At 35.3% G+C, this 14,003-nt stretch overlaps 1 protein-coding gene across 1 annotated transcript; it reads right to left on the bottom strand.

Annotated features, from left to right (window-relative positions):
- Window positions 1–12,525: 12,525 nt before the first annotated feature.
- Window positions 12,526–13,436, bottom strand: LOC139846126 (uncharacterized). Its single transcript, XM_071835942.1, has 3 exons — window positions 12,998–13,436; window positions 12,642–12,663; window positions 12,526–12,556 (listed from the first exon to the last, which is right to left on the bottom strand). Exons 1-3 carry the CDS (start codon window positions 13,434–13,436, stop codon window positions 12,526–12,528), a joined length of 492 nt encoding a protein of 163 aa, XP_071692043.1.
- Between the last annotated feature and the right edge of the window lie 567 nt (window positions 13,437–14,003).

The following is a 14,003-nucleotide window of genomic DNA, read 5'->3' as shown; positions in this document are numbered from 1 at the left end:
GAATATCAGGTCTATGAAGAGCAAGTGCAAATTGATTGAAAGGGAGTATGCAAAACTGAAGGAATAGGTGAACAGGTGGTTTTGACATCATCAGATAGGGGGAGATTGTTGGAAAAATGATCTGATGTCAAAGTGTTTTGCAGGAGTTAGAGTCTGGAGTCCTAGAGTCTGAAGTTGCAGATTATGATAAAGTCAACGTTTTGATTACTTGATGATTAAGCTATGGAAAATTCTGGAGATTTGTTTAAATATTAAGAAGATTGTGTTTTGATTCTGTGTTATCTCTAGAAGATAAACTTTGCATTGTTTAGAATATTTGTTAGTTTTAAGTTTATCTTTTCCTAAGTTTTAGTCAAGTAGTTTAGGAAACCAAATCTTCAAGATTTGGTTTAACTCTGTATAAATAGGGGTGAACGGTTTACTTCATAATATACCTTTTGCACGATTAACATTGTCTTTCATATATCTTCATATCGTGTTCTCTCAATTATTGTTCTTATAATTCATATTTATTATTCAATTGAGAGTCTGGTGTTCATAGTTCAATTACTGTGAACTTATATATTGTTAGCTGAAAGATATTTAATACGTAGTTAATACAAACAAACAAGGGTATCGTTGTTGCAATTTAATAAAATTTATAACTTCATATATATTACGGAGTATTAAGTAAGCAAAAACTATACAATGTGTCATCTTGTCAATAAATATATATATTTTTTTAATAAATTTTACATTTGATTTACGAAATATAATACAAATGCTGTATATGCATGCACATTTTTTGTACACAAGTGCAATGTCAACGAGAGGTGATTATTAGATTACATCTGCAAAATTAAATTCATAACAAGATATATACTCTTATATAGTGCCTATAAATTGGTCCAAATTTTGGTTGAAATGTATCATCCACTCTAGTTCTGCAATATAACAAGGGTAAATTACAATGGCTTCGACTCTTTTTATCGCCGTCCATCCTTTTAGTAAATTTCTCTTGTTGTTTGTGTGTTCGTGTTAGGAATAATAACACATATATAAGAAATGATTACGAGCCTGCTTTGGCAACTTGGTATGGGGATGAAACGGGTGCCGGAAGTGGTAATTAATAACTAACTTATTATAACGATTTATGTTAATGTTAATAATTTAATTGTTCGTTTATTTTTTTCGCTCAATACTTATGGTGGGCATAATAAACAGTGCATAGTATAACGATATTAGTTTTGTTATTACGCGCAGGAGGAGCTTGTGGATGGGAAGACGATGTGAAAGATCCTCCATTTTCGGCAATGATATCAGCAGGAAATGCCAAAATATTTTTAAATGGCAAAGGATGTGGACATTGTTTTGAGGCATGTTTTTTAGAAATTAAGTCAACTCATATAAATATACATTTTTTTCTATGAATATTTACAAAATTTTCCACCTCTAAAGTGACTTGAACTCATAACCTGATGGTTAGAGGGACATCAGGATATATACCATATGTTTTAAGGCATGTTAAATGTACTTTCACAGATATTATGCAAAAAACCGCCATTCTGTTCTGGAAAACCAATCACAGTGACCGTGAGTGATGAATGTCCCGGGTTATGTAATACAGTGCCATTTCATTTTGATCTAAGCGGGCTCGCATTTGGTGCCATGGCAAACCCTGGGGACGATCACAATTTACGACAACTTGGTCAAGTCGGCGTAGAGTTCAAAAGGTAGGATTTGATATAACAATTTTCCATATCACTCATCGTAAATCGTTCAAAAAGGGATTGTGACCAAAGGGTGCGCGTAATGCGCAATTCACCCGTTACCAGGTCTCGCGCTCTGTGGGCTTGATTACCCGAGATTTACCCTCTATGAGGGAGCCGATGTGCTACTTAATAGGGGGTTTTCTTCGCTAATAATAATAAAAATAAAAAAAAAAAAAAAAAAAAAAAAAAAAAAAAAACTAATATTAATACTACATGCTTATTTATCATCATGTTATAGGGTGCCATGTAATTATGGAGGTACAAAGATAGCGTTTAAAGTTAGCGAAAAATGCAACCCGTATTGGTTCGGGGTAGCGCTAGAGTATGCAGGGAGATGGTGGTTTTGAGTCAGTTGAAATTGCAGCAGATGGGACTCAAGATTTTGTTTCCATGGACAACATATGGGGTGCTGTTTGGAAAAGAGATATTGACCCATCTATCAAAGGTCCATTTTCTTTCAGACTTAAGTCTGCTGATGGGAAAACGATTGAAGCAAATAATGTGATTCCGCTTGACTTTGTAAATGGTCAAAAGTATTTATCGGATGTGAATTTTTAATTAGTTTAGTTAGGTTGTTGAGACCTGAAAGCATTTGAGAGATGTCATTTTATTATAAATTAATTAAATAAATGGAGATCAATGTTTTTACTTTTGGGGATGATTCTAACACACACTTTTTTGATCCTCACACACTTATTTTAACCTTTTACTCTTCTAATAATACTCCATTTCTTTAAATTGGTGTGTGAGGATCAAAAAAGTGTGTGTGAGAATCATCCCCCTTTACTTTTATGATATAATTGATTGATATTATCGTGTTAGATGTTTTAGTAATATTGAATAATAATGCTACAATATAATTATTTAAATCTATTAATTGCATATGATATTATTGAATTAACACATCAAATATCATAATCATATTATTATTATTAAGTTGATGTGACTAAATGAAATATTTGTGCCAAAATTATAAGAACATTTAACAAAAATTGTGAGAACATATTACATTTTTTTAACTAAATAAACAATTACTATTAAGATGTTACCTTATCAAAAGATGAGAAGACGAACAAAATACATACAACACAAAAGACACTAATTACTAATTAACATTCCTCAACATATTAATTATGGTGGTTATTATATAAAACTGTTCATCGGGGGTTCTCAAACGACATTTCACAATTTTTTTTTATATTAATTTTCGCTGACAATATCATGGCGTCACTTTTTGTTTTTTTTCCCTCTTTTCACCTTAACATTAGTTTTTTTAGTGTTTTTTTAGAGTTAATTAGTATTTGAATAAATAAATTTTTATAAACATATATAAAAATAAAGTAGCTAATGGTAAATATTTAGTTACAATACCAAACATCAATTATAAGAAATTATAGTATTTATTTTGAGAAAACAATGATTTTATTAAAGCAATCACGAAGATACACTACAAGCAAGAGCATGGAAATTTTAACATGCTCCAACCAAATACAACGCGTATCACGAAATGAAACCACACTACAAGAAAAATGATCATTTGTGATGATTTTTCAGTGACAACTTATTATTTAGTCACTAATAATGTTGTTTAGTTATCATTGAAAATCTCGTCATTAAATTTTGGTCACTATACGTTATTAGTGACCAAACAAACGGTCACTATAGTATGTATAGACATATGTTGAAGAACAGAGTTTCAATCAAGAAATAAAATTGAATGGGCTTCTGGATCATAGGCGGAGCTACATAGTTGATATTGTGGGCCTGTGACACCAGCTAAATGATATATAACTCAAAGCCCATATTAATTTGATACTGTAAAATATTTTAGATTATAATTGTGACACCATAAGCCCAACTTCAATTGCCCAAGTATCCAAGTTTTCATGGTGCCCAACTAAAAGCCCACTTCATTCTTTAATCTCCTAAAATTTACGGAGTACTATTCGACCGTCAATCTCAATTCCCAATTTACATCTTTACTCTCTGTTTTTTCAAATATATCTCGATGCCGTATTGGAACTTGGAAGAAGATATATCTTCAAAAATCATCTCTTTTGGATCGATGAAGATGACATCCTTTTGCTCTGATACCACATGAAAGAATATGTATTCTTTCATGTTAAGCCTTGACTCTCACCTATAACACGTGTCTTATACCCATGCTCCGAACATAGACATTTTGCATTCAGTCAGGCCAAGACACGTGTTATATATTGAGGTTAAGCCTTGAACCTCACATATAATTTGGATACTTGGACTTTCATTGTTTGGACACTTAGAATCAGTCAAAGATTATACACTTCCTCTTTCTAGAATTCGAGGAAGCGATCAATTCGGACTCAAATCTTATTTGGATCCAAGAACCATGCATCTTTAATGGAGAGCAACTTTCGTTAAGCCGTTCACCATCAACGTGATTCACTGCAATCGTACGTCTTCCCTGCCCGGAATACGTACAAACATTACACATTATTTAGGACAAAACTTAATTGCAGATGAAGATGTATTGAGTATACATGTTTAGCGAAGATCGTAAACAGTAAATGCAATTAAACAAGACAGAAAATAGAAACTTAATACTACAGAATATATGGTTTTATGACCATTATTGATCACATTAACAACATTAAATTACTCCATTTGATTTCAAGATACTCTGACTAACACTATAAATTGGTTCAAACTTCGGTGAAAATATATCAATCCACTTAAAATATTTCATCGGTAAAAAATTAAGTGTAGATTAACAATGGTTTCCACACAAGTTTCCATTGTGGTTGCTATCATCTTAGTAAATATGCGTTCTTGCTTATGTGTTGTTCATGTTGGTAATGATACATCTGCTAAATATAATTCAGGGTCTGGTTTGGCAACTTGGTACGGTGACGAAACGGGTGCTGGAAGTGGTAATGAATAACTATGCACATTATCTTTATTTAATATGATAATCATTTTTCACTTACATTTGTATACGTTTTCTATCACTAACAGGAGGAGCTTGTGGATGGAATGATGACGTAAAATATCCTCCATTTTCTGGATTTATATCAGCAGGAAACGCGAATATATTTTTGAAGGGGAAAGGATGTGGACATTGTTTTGCGGCAAGTGCATACATGCCCTATTATTATCATCTGATTATTTCAATTTGTTTTCTCGATTATTTCATGTTAACGAAAAGGTTTTCTTACGCAGGTATCATGCAACACACCACCATATTGTTCAGGAAAAGAAGTTTGGGTGACGGTTACTGATGAATGTCCAGGGTCATGTAACTCGGTGCCTTTTCACTTTGATCTAAGTGGGACCGCTTTTGGTGCTATGGCAAGGCACGGTCAAGGTCACAACTTACGACAACTTGGTCAAGTCAACGTCAACTTCCGAAGGTACATTCTACATGTTAGACACATTTTTAAGAATCTATAACTTTCCACTTTTTGACACTCACATGTCCATTCACTACAAGAAACCCCTTTTTCGGGTAGACATGTTCCTTTCGGGACTACATGTCGTTCCCAATACGTCGTCCAGAATGATTCGTCCCGGAAAATCTTTCCGGACGAAACCTTTTTTTTTTCGACGACGTGGCCCCACTTTGACTTTTCTTTCCAACAATAGAGGCTGACTATTCCGGACAACCTTTATGAACGACATGTCGTCCGAAAAAAATGTTAAAATATTAAATATATCAATATTTTAATATTTTTTCAGAAAAGTTGACCAAAGAAGCAGATATTTTGTCGTTTTTACGACTTTTCCAGACGACATTTTGTTGTCTCGAAGAGTGTCGTCCCGGTTTAGTGCTTTTCTTGTAGTGATTCTTTTTGTGATAGATTTAATTATGAACGCAAAAAGTCAAATTAGGACGAAGTTGTAGAGATGTAATTAGTAGTCATTTTCTTTCTTAAATTGCTACACACTCTGTCATGTTATAGGGTGCAATGCAGTCATGGAAATGCGAAAATTGCTTTCACAGTTAGCGACAAAACCAACCCAAACTGGTTCGCTGTAGCGTTAGAGTATGCAAACGGGGATGGTGGTTTCAAGTCTGTTGAAATAGCACCAGGGGGTACTCAAAATTTTAATTATATGACGAATATATGGGGTGCTGTTTGGCAAAGAAATATCGATCCATCAATAAAAGGTCCATTTTCATTCAGAGTCACCTCTGGTGACGGAAAAACTCTTGTAGCATGGAGTGTGATCCCACAAGGTTTTGTAAATGGTCGAAAGTACTGGTCCAATGTTAATTTTAATTAGTTAGATAAGGTTATAGAAACCTTAGCGCATTTTGTGAGATGTAGTTTACTCAGAATAAATTTAATAATTTGTGTTAAGGAAATTTACATTCGAGTAATATCTCTTGCTTTCATTGCAAAAGTGTATGCACGCATTGTTACCTCAATTATCGTTACAACATGCTACATGGAACAAACTATTACAATATGCGTTTAGAAGACCAAGAGAATCCAGTAGTATACCTTGGTTACGTGAGGAGCCAATTCTCTAACGAGCGTTAAATTTCCGTTAAATCTTATCAAATGCTAGGCAAGTGAAGGTAATTTCGTCTTTACAAGTAATTTTGGTCTTTACAGGTAATTTCGAGTTTACCTTCGATCAAGAAAAACTCAATTGTAAATTATCTGGATTTGCAATCAAGTCGATTGCTTCCGATTAAGGTCGATCTGAAATCGTTTTCCAAGTTTTATTTTTCGTTTTCGATTGAGGTAGATCTGAAAACTCAATTTTGTTTGTTGATTTGAAATCGAGTTTAGAAAATCATGCTAGAGGTGTTACGATTTTCGGGTTGAGTTGGTGGTGGAGATGACGGTGGTTAACGGCATGATGAATGGGAAAGAAATAAAATTGGGATATGAAAGAGGTTGTATTGTTACATAAAAAAAATATGCAATTGTAGATGCAACAAAAATACAAAACATCAAGATTTGCTTTCTGATTTTTGGAGTTGCAGATGTGAGGGAACAATTTGGGAATTTTCGACATTGCAGATGTGAGATTTTAATTATGGAACATGAACAATTTGGGAACGATAGTTTTGACAGATGGGGAAGACATTTATTTTTGAATAAAGTGACCATTTTACTCTAATGTGTAAAACATATGAGGATATGAGGATATTTAACGGAAATAATGTGAAAATATTTAACGGAAATAACTGACGATTTTTAATTAATAGTATGTTTGACACGCAAGCTTGTGGGAGCTTATTAGAGCTGATAGGAGCTGAAGCAAATAATTTTAATAAGCTTCAAGTCATATACTTTGTTTGGTAAAAAAAAAAAATAGAGCTTATGAAAATTATAAGCTCTTAAAAAATAAGCTAATTGTAGTAGCTTATGAAAAAAAGCAGAGCTTATAAATTGAAAAATAAGCTTCAGCTAGTTTACCTAACACTTATAAAATATAATAAGCTCCAGCCACCAATTTAAAAAATAAGCTCAAGCTTCAACTCTAGCTTGGACTTCCCATGAAAAGGTATATACGATAGAGATCCTCCAAGTTAGTGTTCGAATCTTACCCACAATGATAAACGTAGTCTTAAGGGCTACACTTAATCATACAAAAAATAATTTAATTTCATATTTATAACTAAATCATGCCATAAATAATACTCCGTATTAATATCAAAATTATATAAGGAAAATCGATATTAAAAAAGTTGAAATTAATTATACAAAGTTTATACACTTATTTATGGTATTCTTAAACTTAGCCCTAAGAGCTACGTTTATCAATCTCCCTTACTTAATATTACTTAAATAAAAATAGTAATTTAAATTTATTCAAATATTGTTATTTCCAAAATATTACTTTCAAAGTTTCAATGAATATTTTTTTCGAACGGCGATATCGACATCATTATAAGGGATTTAACCACATTCGCGATCATATGTCACTCACACACACGTTAGGAGGAAACTCAATTTGCGACGATGTTAGCAGTTGTATCGAAGGTTGGGAAAATCCCAGAAGACTTTCCCATTGATGTTGACGGTACCATTAAAGGTTGAAAACTCTCTACTTGTAGTGAGATCCAACCTAAGTTGACAGTACCCCAGGTTGATTCCACTTCATACCACTCAAGTCAAGGCTTCTTTGGTTTCAATCAATATTAATAATAGAAACAAGTTTAACTTAAATTTAATTGATTCAAATGATATAATACATATTTACAACTTTATTTTAAACTCATTTTATATCTTAAAACTTCTTTACAATCAACAATTTACATAACTTTCTTTTAAACTATTTTCATATCCATAAACCTTTTTACAATACAAAAAATTTATACATTTGCAATAGAAAAATATCAAATTTATAGGGGGTTTTACCGACCATGCCCTCACATTGGTCCGGCTTTTAGCAGTTAGAGGCGGGTTGTGCAACTGCGGGAAATGATCGCGTGAGTAGTTTAGTCCCTCTAAGTGATCTCAAACTGCTGTTAAAAAAAAGGTATGCTTATAAATCTTTCTTTTAATAACAATAACTTTTCTTACAATGCAACGATTGAATTACATTTAAACTCAGAAAGTTAAGCATCCGGCACTTATAAGACCTTCAGGGCCGTCTCAACAATTTAAAGGCCCCTAGACGAAATTAAAAATGGGTCCACATATACGTTAAAAATTTTTACTACGCATAAAAAAATAATACTCCAATTTATCTATTTATTTACTTACATTGTATTTAACTATTAAAAACACGATATTTTAATTTTAATTGACAATTTTTTATTTGAATTTAATATATTGAAAAAAATATTTACATATTCAAAATTCTAGACTCTTCTAAAATTTTGAGTCCTAGGCAGTTACCTATCTTGCCTATGCTCGAAGACACCTATGAAGACCTTCAAAGTAAGGAAAGATAATTTGAAGATATAGCTATTAAGCTATATATAGACAGATTATATATTTATATGCATATATATATGGTTAGCTTGAGGGATATGAAACGGTTGCATGCAATCAAACAAACTATAATCTAATTCTTTTGATGGAGTCGGGAATGAAAGTTTAAATTTATGAATCACTTGATTTATTGTACTTTATTACTGAAGATTACACTTAACTCAAAGAGTTATAACTGCACATTATATATGACAAAACTTAATTGGTGATGAAGATGTATTAAGCATACATGGTTAGTGAGGGTCAGAAACAGTAACATGCAATTAAACATGCTAGAAAGTAGAAACTTACAGTATATATGTTTTTTATGACCATTATTGATCACACAATTAACAAAACTAGTTACTCCATTTGATTTCAAGTTACTCCGAGGAATACTATAAATTGATTCAAACTTTGGTGAAAACATATTAATCCAATTCAAATATTTCATCAATAACAAAGTGTAAATTAAAATGGTTTCCACTGTTTCTATTGTCGCTGCTATCGTTTTATTTAATCTGTGTTCTTGCTTATGTGATGCTCATGTTCTGAATAATGATAGTTCTACTAAATATAATTTCGTGTCTGGTTTGGCAACTTGGTACGGTGAGTGCTCAATCCTTAATTAGCGATGTTACTTAATTACGGATTGAGTGCAATAAGATTGTAATGGGGGATGGAATGTTAATTTGATGATTATTTTGGGCCCCGATGATCGTCTTTCACTTTAACTATCAAGTGATCAACCACCCCGACCCGGTCTTGATTGTTAATTAGCATAATTCACCTTTGCGCGGTGTAAAAATCCCTTGAGCAAGATCACAAGTGGAAATTACAAAGGCTTAGGCAAAATGGCAGAGAATCAACAACCTATAAATGAGAGGCCAAGCTCCCTATTTATAGGATTCGAAATATCCGCGGTCTGCGAGTTACTTAACTATCCGCAGAAACTCAGCGGATTAAACCGCGGTCTTGCATTAATGCGAAAACATAACCGCTGTACTTACTTTCAGCGAATATTCCATAGCTTTGCATTATAATTCGCGTAGTTCTTCCTTTGGCCTTTAGCCAATAAAATATACATATACAATGCTATGTATATGATCAAGTCCCCCCAGTTTATTATGATACATATTGCGAAACAAATGTATCATGATAAACTCTAAAAATTCGCAGTTATCGCAGCCAATATTCGCATTGAGGAATTTCGCATTAACCTAGTTACCGTTATAGGAAAAAGTTACCGTTTTTATCCATTGCAGCCAATATTACCGTTTGAGTTGTCATAACGGTTAATTAACGCAATCAATTACCGTCCTTATTTCCCCTATATATATCGTGCCTCATAATCACTTAATTCTCCATCTGCTTTCCTCACCACAATTCGCAATTACACACCTTCACGCTTAACCCTTACGAATTCTTCAATCACAACCTCTCCACTTTAATTAAAAATGAAGATTGACGAAGTCGATCGCAAGGTGGACCCCAAGACCTTGATTAACAAATTGCTAACTAGTCCGGAGGCTAAATCGGCGACATCCTCCGGTCATCAAATCAAACAGGAGAAACAGGCCATTCCCCTTGTTGATTTGATGACAAAGTCACCGTCATCACAAACAGGCTCTGCAAAACGACCATTTCAAACACCGCCATCAACGAAGAGCAAGAAGCTCAAGCAAAGCACTCCTTTATACGATAATCCGGTCATAACGGATTATGAAGGAGGCCAGCAAACTGGTATGAATCAATCATGTTTAACGCATATCATTTTATGAAATATGTACGTTTATTGATATAACATTTGCATTTTTTGCAGGAGACTCGCCCTTTAACCCGGTGTTTCCTAGCCCAGATTCTGCGGCACAAATCACCGAGCTACTCCGCACTCCCCCTGATTCTTATGGAGTGCTGATTGACGGCCTATCCGGTTATACCTATGCATCTGCTAGCGCTGCTCTGGATCAGCGTCAGCAAATGAAATTAGCAATTCCCGGCGAGCTTCGCCGCGGATTCTCCAAACTTTCTGCGCTTGATGCGCACAACAGTTTCGTGCAAAACTTCTATATGTACTTCAACTCGGCGTACGATATGATATGCCGGCAAGAACAATTTTTCAATGTGCTTGGAGCTGAACAGCAAAAGTACAATGCTGAGAGGATCAAGGCTGAAAACGGCGAGAAACGCTGTGTTGACCTCTCCTACGAGCTTACCGCGGCCAAAACCGCGGTAGATGAATTGAAACTACATGTGTCTACTGCAGCTGACAAACAAAAGAATTTTGAAACCACAATCTCTTCATTGCAAGAGGAGGTTTCAAGGCTTACTGCAGAGAGAGACACCGCTGTGGCCGCAGCAGCTTTCGCGAAGCTTGAGTTCACGCAACTCCGCCAACACCTACCGGAGTTTGCTAAAAAGGTTCTCAATTCACGTCCCGTGAATGTTCTGTTTTCCACTTATGCAGCTGCTTTACGACTGCGCGAGAGAGTAGAGTTTCTGGATGAAATTGCTCCACATTGCACCATACCAGATCCACTACCTCCCGCCTTTGGAGATCGCGTTTGTTCACTTGCAGATGCACGCGAAGCAGCTGCTACTACACAAGCAAGCTTAGCGGATATTTCAATCGACAAAGTTACTGCAATAAGTCAACAAGATGATGCCACTTTAAAAGACATCTTTGATCTTGATTTGTCTAAGCTAGAATAAAATATTGTAGAAATTAGCGCGCAGCTATCTCTGCACCGTTATCAATGAAATTTTTATTTTTTCATATTTATTCGCGAGTGCTCTTTATTTATATAGCGCTTTTATCAACAATATTCATAACACAAACTTGTCCTTTGCAATTTCCAGCTCTTATTATTGTGCACATAATAAGCGCGTACTTTTGCGAAACAATTTGTATGCGTATATGCGTATACGTTATAAATCTTCTAAGTCCGCCGAAACGATCCTTAGGCTATTAATTAGCATTGCGAAGCATCTAAATATTGGCAAAATCAAATATTTAGGATATAACATTCCTTTCGCAATATTTTGTATGCTAAAGCGGGCAATTTCATCACTTCGCTTTTTAGACTCTGCAAGATACTATAGAAATATGAAATAAATTGTAAGACATTTCATAACTATTCGCATTTCGCAAGTAAACAATTTGCATACTTTTATAAGTGACTATTCTTAAAATTTCGACAAGCGTGATCAAGACTTGCAAAAAGTTAAAAACAAGAACACTTAATAAGTACATTAGCCATATGCCTTGTATCCAATTTCACACTTTATACATATATATCTGATAGTTTCCGAAAAACTATGCATAATATCGCTTTAACAAAACAGCATGTCATGCATTAGGTAAAGTTCGCCCTTCCATATTTGCGAGCTTATATGATCCTGCCGCATTAATTGCCACAATCTGATAAGGGCCTTCCCAATTAGGACCCAATTTGCCAAGCTTTTCTGCTCTGCTTGCTTCATTATTTCGCAGCACCCATTCACCTATAGCGAAGGATAAATCACGCACTCTTTTATTATAATATTTAGCGATTTGCTGTTTATTATTCGCTTCTCTGATAGCCGCCATTAATCTCCACTCTTCTATGAAATTGAGATTTTCGCTTAACGCAGCATCATTTGCTTCTTCATCAAAGTTAGCCATTCGATGCGTTGGTACCAGAATTTCTACGGGGATTACTGCCTCAGAACCATACACCAAACTAAAAGGTGTTTCGCCTGTACTCTTTTTGAAAGTAGTGCGATGTGCCCATAATACATTGGGTAATTCATCTACCCAACCAGTTCGCCTTTCACATAACCTCTTTTTAATACCGCTGACAATATCGCGATTGGTTACTTCACACAATCCATTGGCTTGCGGGTACGCCACTGACATAAACTTTTGTATTATATTTAAATCAGCGCACCATGTCTTAAAAGGATCTTTCGCTATTTGTGCACCGTTATCGCTAACCAATTCTCGCGAAATGCCAAACCTGCAAACAATGTACTCCCAAACAAAATTTCGCACTTGCACACCAGTAATAGTGCGAACCGCCTTAGCTTCAACCCATTTAGTAAAATAATCGATTGCGACAATCAGGAATTTGACATTGCCAGGCCCTGCAGGGAATGGCCCTACAATATCGATAGCCCATTTATTAAACGGCCACGGCGAATTAACAGGAATCATGTCATGCCGCGGCATTCGGTTCTGCGGAGCATGCCTTTGGCAACTTTTACAACGTTTAACAATTTTCGCTACATCACGGTATAGGGATGGCCAAAAGTATCCCATCCGCATAATTTTTGCTGCGATAGTTTTGTAACCTGAATGCAGTGCACAAGTACCGTTATGCACTTCTTCTACAATCATTTCTGCCTCGATTGGGCCAACACATCGCATCATTGGTCCGCAGTATGATTTGCGATATAAGATATCTTCTTGAATGATATACATTGGCGCCCACTCTCGCACTGAACGAGCTTCGCGACTATCCTCTGGCAAGATATTACTGCGGATATATTTTAGGATTGGCTCCATCCAGTTTGGCTGTTCTTCTGTAACAGATGCGACCATCAAGTCACTTTCTATCGACTTACTTGGTAATTCTTCGACCCATACTTGCTTTTGAAAATGCGAAAAAGTTAAAGCGGCTAATTTGCTCAAAGCATCCGCTTTCTTGTTTTGACTTCTTGGCACTTGCGCAAGTTCAAAATGCTCAAACCGCGCTGCAGTTTCCTTTAATAGCTGCAAGTACTTTTGCATAGAAGGATCATGTGCTTCAAAAGATCCGCTAAACTAATTCGCTACTAGCTGCGAATCCGTAAATGCACTCAACTTAACAATATTCATTTTTCTCGCAATATTTAAGCCTGCGAGCAATGCCTCATACTCTGCCTCATTGTTTTTCACGTCAAAATTAAACCGCAGAGCATAAGTATGCTCCTCACCGCTTGAACTTGCCAAAACTAAACCCGTACCTGCACCTTCTGCACACGAAGCACCATCAGTAAATAAATCCCAAGTTTCCCCGTGTTCAGGTTTTAGTGCGGTTCGCTCGTTAATCACCTCCAACTCTCCAGACAGTTCAGTGAGATAATCCGCCATAACTTGTCCTTTTTCAGCGCTACGCGGAAGGTAAGATATTTGATAAGCACCTAATTCTACCGCCCATAATGCGAGTCTACCAGATATCACTGGTTTTGTTAAGACTTGCCTGATTGGCAGATTAGTTAATACATGCACCGGATGCCCTTGAAAATATCTTCGTAGCCTTCGTGTTGTTAAAATGAGCGCATACACAAACTTTTCAATCGGCGCATAGTTTATTTC

Source organism: Rutidosis leptorrhynchoides, chromosome 1 (genome assembly GCF_046630445.1).
Source record: "Rutidosis leptorrhynchoides isolate AG116_Rl617_1_P2 chromosome 1, CSIRO_AGI_Rlap_v1, whole genome shotgun sequence".
NCBI classification, from domain to species: Eukaryota; Viridiplantae; Streptophyta; class Magnoliopsida; order Asterales; family Asteraceae; genus Rutidosis; species Rutidosis leptorrhynchoides.
This window is presented reverse-complemented; position numbering and strand designations above follow the sequence as displayed.

Excerpts from the sequence above, each read along its gene's own strand:
- LOC139846126 (XM_071835942.1), bottom strand. The coding sequence starts at position 13,436 with ATGCAAAAGTACTTGCAGCTATTAAAGGAAACTGCAGCGCGGTTTGAG. Across the intron at positions 12,664-12,997 it reads TACTTGTGCACTGCATTCAG|GTTTGGCATTTCGCGAGAAT; the intron begins GTTACAAAACTA and ends CATTGTTTGCAG. Across the intron at positions 12,557-12,641 it reads TTGGCATTTCGCGAGAATTG|TGGCGTACCCGCAAGCCAAT; the intron begins GTTAGCGATAAC and ends AGTTTATGTCAG.